This window comes from Callospermophilus lateralis, chromosome 3 (genome assembly GCF_048772815.1).
Source record: "Callospermophilus lateralis isolate mCalLat2 chromosome 3, mCalLat2.hap1, whole genome shotgun sequence".
NCBI classification, from domain to species: domain Eukaryota; kingdom Metazoa; phylum Chordata; class Mammalia; order Rodentia; family Sciuridae; genus Callospermophilus; species Callospermophilus lateralis.
In genome coordinates, this window is record NC_135307.1 from 35,307,844 (window position 1) to 35,315,370 (window position 7,527).

The 7,527-nt window shown below is 48.5% G+C and overlaps 1 protein-coding gene across 1 annotated transcript in view; it reads left to right on the forward strand.

The window, feature by feature from the left end:
• The window catches only part of LOC143395113 (T cell receptor alpha chain MC.7.G5-like), a 273,058-nt gene extending 269,395 nt beyond the window's left edge, over positions 1-3,663 (forward strand). Inside the window, exons 5-8 of the mRNA XM_076849979.1 lie at positions 26-283; positions 1,625-1,669; positions 2,517-2,624; positions 3,143-3,663. Of these exons, the coding sequence (XP_076706094.1) occupies positions 26-283; positions 1,625-1,669; positions 2,517-2,623 (410 nt within the window). The 3' untranslated portion in view covers position 2,624; positions 3,143-3,663. The remainder of the gene's footprint in view (positions 1-25; positions 284-1,624; positions 1,670-2,516; positions 2,625-3,142) is intronic.
• Positions 3,664-7,527: the final 3,864 nt, after the last annotated feature.

The window sequence follows — 7,527 nt, forward strand, 5'->3', positions numbered from 1 at the left end:
TAATCCCAGTCCTCTTGGCCCACAGCCATCAAGGACCCTGACCCAACTGTGTACCAGCTGAGAAACTCCAAATCCAGAAACACTGTCTGCCTATTCAGCGATTTTGATTCTAACACCAACGTGTCATTACAACTTAACAATTCTGAAGTGTTTGTCTCCGAAAACACTGTGCTGGACATGAAGTCCACGGATTCCAAGAGCAACAGCGCCTTGGCCTGGAGCACCAAATCTGACTTCACTTGTAAGAGTGCCTTCATCAAGAACACCACCTTCCCCAGCTCAGGTGAGTAACCTCCCCCTTGCCCTTACACACTCCATCTCCTTGTTTCCAGAGAAGCATGGTTCTACCCAAAGCTTGGGTTAATGATAGATGAAAGCTACTCTGATTGGTGCTCTCCACTTCATCAACTGTCAGAAAAATCTCCCATTTTCTTTTTACTAAGGAGCAGTGAGCCTCATCCTGAAGCCCATTTAAAGAAAAGGGCAATTAAGGGCAAAAAGAAGATGAGAGAGCAGGTGTAGAGGGTGGTGACCCAGCCTAGGTCTCACCTGCTCTATGAGGTCTGGCCTCCCAGCCTTTGCTTAGGCACAGGACCATGCATCAGTGAAGGGTCTGCCCTGAGGAAGTGCCATTCCAATTAGGGAAGACCATCCCTCAGCAGAGGGAAATCTGTATAATTTCAGATTGTAATGTGTACTTTAACTTAGACTTAAAGAAAGAGTCACCTTAGGGTAAAGGGTTCTGAAAAAAATGCTACTGAGCTGGGTTAAAGAATAACAAGGTACCCACATGCCATGCCAGAGAGAGAACCCCATGGAGGCCTGAGACAGGACCATGCTGACAGCTGGGAAAAGCAGCAGAAAATGAGTTAGAAAATGTAAGCATGGACCAGAAAACAGAGCTTCAAGACCATGAGAGGATAGATAACTATTTTACTTATTGGGAAGCTATTAATTGGTTGTGACTGGGTGGGAGGGAGGGGTGACCCCTAAAATACTTTTTTTAGAAGTTCAGTCTGATTGGTGTGTGGAGAATGGTCCAGAGTGGAAGAAGAAAGGAAGCAATAGCAGCAGAGAGAGATGACGGAGGCCTGGGCAGGGTGGTAGCACTTGGGTTTCAAGGATGAAACCACTTAGAGATGAGAAAGAAAATAGGGCATTGAGGAAGGTGGCTGGATTCAAAGTTGAGCAACTAAGTCAGTGAGAGAGAAAACAAAGAAACAAAGTTGGAATACAAGGATCAAAACTTTTTGGAACACATTTAAGTATCTATTGCCCTATTGTTCTTATCACTGTTTGGTCTCACTTCCCTGGTTAGACTCCACACTGCAGCCTGACCAAGGGCAAGCTCTATCTTAGGGTCTCCCTGTGGCCCATGTCATACAACCTGCACTTTGCACAGCCAGTGTGTCCTGAGTCAGTACAATGGTGCCCAGAAGCCAGGGTGTTTGGTCCTCAGGCCTCCTGCTGGGGAGGTGCCCCTGTGCAATAAGTTCCTTCCAGATCTCTCCCTAAGAAAGCATGGAAAAGCTATAGATACTCACCAGCCCAGCAACCAGGAGGTTTGGGATGGGAGAGTCAGCATGCTCTGGACTCTAAGAAAAACTCTTGTTTCTCCTTTTAGAGATTCCCTGTGATGCGAAGTTGGTAGAGAAAAGCTTTGAAACAGGTAAGAGAAAGGTCTATCCAGCTTGTCACAGCACTGGGGAGGCAACAAACCCACAATAACTCTGACTAGATAGGGTAGGGGCAGGGGGAATAGATCTGGGAATGAAGTCGTGAGGAGCAGAATAGCAGCTATGACCTGCCTGGAGCTGCCTGGGGTCGGTCTTAAGTCCACCTCAAAATGTCGAATTTTATTTTCCATTCCAAGTACATTGAGGATGAGTCTCCAGTTTTACTCAGCCTAGGCCTCTGTATTGCTTTCAACAGCTCCCATCAGGAGAACCAAAGAGAGCTGCTGGGTATTCAGCTGTGAACTTTCTGACTCCCTTAGGGATATCCCTGAATCAATCAGGTCATCCCAGGGACATTTCCCCTCCAAAACCAGCAGAACTTACATGGTTTGTGGGCAGGAGTCCTGTCTCTCAAGGACCCCCACCAATCCTCACCCCCTGCCCCACTTCCACATAAGTTGTTCCTCCTCAATCATCCCTCCTGTGGTTCAGCCACTTGTCTCACTAAAGGACAGGGACCCAAGGGATTATAGTGATAAGTTCTGAGCACCTATTCTTACCCCATCCCCATCCCCATCCCCACAGGGGCTCAGAAAGAAAACAAGGAGCAACCCCAGTAGGTGTTTTTGTTTTGTTTTAAACCTGGAGGAATGCACAAATCTATTTACACAGTACATAAATATATTTACACAAGGAGCTCAAAAAATGAGGTGGATCCAGGAGCTGAAACTCACCCCCCACCTGCCCCACCCGCTTTGGGAAAAGCCGCTGGTGTCCTAAGGAGCTGTGCAGACCTCTGGTGCGTGTGCCTATAACGGCTGTGGTCTCTCTGTTTTACAGATATAAACCTAAACTTTCAAAACCTGTCAGTGATGGGGCTCCGCATCCTCCTCCTGAAAGTGGCTGGCTTTAACGTACTCATGACGCTACGGCTGTGGTCCAACTGAGGTGAGGGGGCTTCCAAGCTGGGGGTGGGGGTGGGGTGCCTCCGGTGAGTCTCCAACTGTGAGAGAAAACCTCCCTGCAGGGAGATGCTTTTAAATTCTAACACTGGGACCACCTCACTCTTCCATTTCTTCCTGTCACAAATTCCTGTTGTTAAAAAACAATGGCCTGAAACATTCATATGACAAAACACTTATTTTGGCCTCCTCAGTTGAGCCAGTCTCCCTATGAGGCATGAAGGACAGTTGTTATATCCCCATTCTAGAAAAGCAGGGCCAAGGAATATCAAGGCCCACACAGCTATTGAGTGAAAGAATAGAGGGGCTCAGACCCCAATTCGCTTATACCACATGCCTTCTGTTGTCCCTCTTTCACTGTGTAACTAAAGGAGCCCCAATTCCTTTAAATGGTTCTCTCAGCTTCAGTGATGAGCCATCATTGAAGCCCACGGAACCATCTCTATCACATCCCTAACAGTACTGTTTAGCATCCAGCCTGACTTCTGATCTTCCTCGTTCCAGGTTGGCAAGATTATAAGGACCTGAGCTCCCTCATCCTTCCTCCTCTTCCCTCCTCTCTCTTCTTCAAGCAAAGGGAATCTCCCACCTCCATGAAGAAGGCGGCTCCATTGCCTCTTTGGCCCCCACTGGCAAAGCCACCAACTGGATCTACCCAAATTTGTCATGAAGATTGCTAAAGAGCTGCCAAACGCTGCTGCCACCCCCTCCATTCCCAGACTGCTGCTTGTCACCATTCCCAGCAAAAGTAGGGGCTGCTGCAGCCTCTCCTAGCTGTGGAGAATCCCTCCCCCTCCCCAGAGACTGCCTCTGATGGATCCCCCTGGGGTTTCTTAGACTTTAGTTCCTGGAGAATGTTCTCCAGTTTATATTTTTTAAACATTGTTCATAAAGAAGTACTTTATTATTCTTTTTCTCAAGATGTGGGGAAAATTAGCTCATTATCTAGGTCCTGCTATGCTGTGTATCTGAGGCACATTGTGTATTATTCTGCTACTCATGGCTTCATTAAAAATGATTTAGAAGAGCAGAGACTGTGCTCCTGTTTGATTGGGTTTGGTTGGGATCATTTTCAGTATGCTGTTAAGAGACAAACCAAGGCATGTGCCTACCATGCTATTCAGGAAGCCTAACTCAACAGGCTGCTTAAGTCAACTTCTCCTTAGAATAACCTCTAAAAAATTCCACTCAGCAAGCTGTTCTGGGGGCCAAGAAAACCCTCTTACAAGCTTGGGCCCTGCACTTCTGTTTTCTTGCCACACCACTGGGCAAAGCAGGAGGCCCACACACATAAATGTTAGTGACCGGTAGTTGAAATTCAACAGACAGGGACCACACAGCAAATGTCCCCCAAATGCCACTGTTTCCTGCCCTCCAGGAACTTTTTGGGGTTTTTTTGCCTTTTCTCTCAGATCATTGAAACTGTGCATTGCCCACAAATTCATGGCTGAGGACTACTCACCATTGCCCTGCTCAGATCTCAGGCCCATGCCCAGACCTTGAGGTGCCCAGTCTTAGAACTGAGTTGGGAGGAAATTGTGACCCCAGCAGGAATTTCCATTTCAACCTTCTGGACATGAGTATAAGGAAAGGGGAGATGAGTTCCCTACTCAAGCCAAGGACTTGGCCAAGGAGAACAGATGTCTCAGGCTCCAACCTCAAGGATAAGAAATAGGATTCCCTGGAGCCCATTAGCATACTACTCCAGAGAACCTTTCCCCAGAGTTGGGGATGCTGATGGGAACACACCTCAGAGACCACTCAGCCATCCACCCAACAGCTACTCAACCAAGACCAAAGGGAAGTGCTCACTCATTCCCAGAGTGGGAGGGTGTTCCTTCCTCAAATGGCTATATGGTTCACCTGGGTAGCTCTGTCCACACCAGCCGAAAATTCAGCTGCAATTCAGGTCTGCTTCTTTTCATAGGAATGGAGCTTTATGAGGTGACCTGGGGCATAAACTCCCCTCTGTGAGCTTCAGGGTCATCCCCTATAAAATGTCGGGTAGGACCAGAGGTTATCTAAAGCTCCATGCATCTCTGATTCTATAACCCCTATAGAACTAAGAACCAGCATCCCTGGTTAGCCCTACTCAGGGTAGTAACAGAATCCCCAGTTCTTCCTAATCTGTCTCATCTCCAGCCTAAATAGAATCCCTTAAAGATTACTAAAGGGATTTACTCAGGAAATGTCATCATAGCAGGTCACTCTCACATTTGGGAGGATGGGTACTACTTTTCCCATGAGGGTTTGCCACCTGCAGGGTACTTGGAGGCTTCTTGAGCCTTCCTTAAAACTGTCTCCTGGAGTGTCTGACACAATGCCAGAGATTCTACCACTGGGAATTTCTTTTAATTAAAGCATTCTCTTCCCCTTATTAAATGAAAATGCCCCTGGGAGGGTTAGTAGAGCAAGCCTTTATCAACCTTTAAAAACTTAGGACAAATTAGTTCATCTTTCCTCCCCACCTCCCAAGTGGCAATTCACTTTATTCTGCATAAAAAAAGATCCCAACTGTCGGGAGCCATTCTCACGCGTGACTGGGTGACTCCCGGTTAGGGTCTGAGGCGCTCTGGCTGTGTCGGAGCTTTCCCGGCCCTCTCCTGTTGAGAGAACCTGTCCGTGTGGGGGTGTAACTGACCACTGACCCCGGAGGCCCAATCACTGACCCTGACCTTGGAGTGCGGCCCCCTTCAACCTTCATTGGATGGAATTATCCCCTGAGTTTCTTGCTCCCCAATAAAAGGCTACTCCCTGGCGTGCTCATGCTCTCTCTCTCTCTCTCCTGCTAACCCTGAGTAATCCTTGCTGCCCTGCCGGGCGGTTAGAGGAGGGAACCAGAGAGGGGAGCCTTCTCGGACCTGGTCATAGAAAAAGGTAACTGAGTCTGTGTGTTTATTTCGATCTCACTAGCTAACTTTTATGCCAAGAACCTCATTAATGAAACCATTGCGCTGGCCGCATGGTAGACCCAACAAAGAAAGGTGGTGGTTGGGGAGGCAAGTCCACTCTTGAGAGTTGGGTCCCATTACTCTGTGGCTGAAGGGAATTTGAGAGCTCTGGGTAGGGATTAGAAGCCTGTCAGAGAGTGAAGGGGCCAAAGACAGAGGCCTCCTTGAAACATGGAGAAGGTGCAAGCTATAAAGAAGGCCTATGGGAGCCTGTAGAGCCATGCCAGCTCACTGCCCTCAAATGGCAGGGCCCAGTAGTCACTGGAACCCTGGAGAACCCAAGGACCAACACAAGGTGATTCAGCAGAGGCTCCAAGCAGGCCATCTAGAAAGCAGGATGAACTCCAAAGCCTGAAAAGTTTCCATCTAAAATCCAGGGTTCCTTGGTCTCAGCAAGAACCTGCCCTTACATCTGAGGCTGCTAAGCCTAAAGCCAGAAAGGGTGAGGTCAGAGAGGTAGATGAGGAGCAATAGATAAAGGGTCAGCAAGCGTTGGGGCAGAAACTCCATCCACCTTTGACCACTTTGTTCTCATGTCAGGCTACAGGCACCACCTGGGATATCTAGGAGCATTGAAGTGGCCTGTGGAGAGGCCCACAATAAGGGTTCCTGTACACACCAGAAGGGTCAGCTCTGGGCCTAGTACAAACATTGCAGGGTCCCTCAGTATGGAGGGCCCAAATGTAAGAAGTGGGCATTGTTTAGCCTGAAGGGAAAAGGCAGCTGAGGAAAACTGGAGGCATGGTCAGAGCCCCAGGCCCTATGAGCCAGGGCCTTGGGCTACAGCTGCAGACTGACCAGCTAGAACCCAACCTCATGGAAACAAGGCTGACAACTCAGCAAAGAACATGTTATCAGGGCCAGCTACAGAATGGATTTCTCTGGAAAGATGCCCACCCCAAAGGTCAGCATTGGAGGCAGATAAAAGGGCCCAAATGACCTCATGATACAGGCCTAAGTCTATGGAGTGTTGTCTGCAACTTCCCTCAGAGATCTGCCCTCTTAGAGCAACTGAAGTCAAAGTCCGGTCAGGAAAAATGCAGGTTAAATAAGGTTGTGCTTCAGGAGCATCCAGAGTCTTCAATTCCCACAGAGCAGCCCCCCTGCTATTACCTACCATTAGACAGGCAGCCACCCGAGTCTTAAAGGACTTTTGTGTGTGTCTCCCATAAACTTCAACTCCTCCAGGTCATATGTAAAACCCTAATATCACCTTATTAAGATTAAGTAACATCTTAGCAAAGAATTCCAGCAGACTTACAAAGCTTATGTCCAGCCCATCCTCCCCTTGTGGTAGGAAGAGTGCCTTGGTAATGGTGTGTCCCCAGTGGTTAGCACTGTGCCTGGCACACAGCAGATGCCACCAAATAAACAAATGAATTATTAGCACCATTAGGCACTGGGTAGGGAGCAGAATTTGAGGGTTGGGGAGTATAGGAGAAAGTGGGGATTCAGAGAGGAGGTGGCCAGGTAAACCACTGTTTCACAGTTTTACTGGGTGCCAAGAGTAACTTGACACCGAGACACATTAAGAAATAAAAAAATTTAAAAACCTGAGTGGTGGCCAAGGGCCAGGACAGCCCCAGCCAGGCATTCATCCACCCAACAAAGCCTGGAAAAGTTACTCTGGGAAGCACACAGGCTCTCGGGAGTCTGAGCTCCCGTCACATGTGACCACACTAAGGTCCAGGGCCCAGTGTCACTTCACTGATCCATTTCAGCTTCTCCACATGACCCACCCTAAACCCAGTCTCCAGTCCACCTCCTCATGTAACATGGGGGAAGAAGGTGAAGTGAGCCACACTGAAACCCAGAGCCATCCTTCCTGCTAATAAACATACTAATTGCTGCAGGGGGTAGGGGGTTGGGAGGGCTGCAGGACAGCCAGTGCCTTCCCTCTGTGTAGAGGCCACTTGGGCAACAAGGCAGCCTACAGGC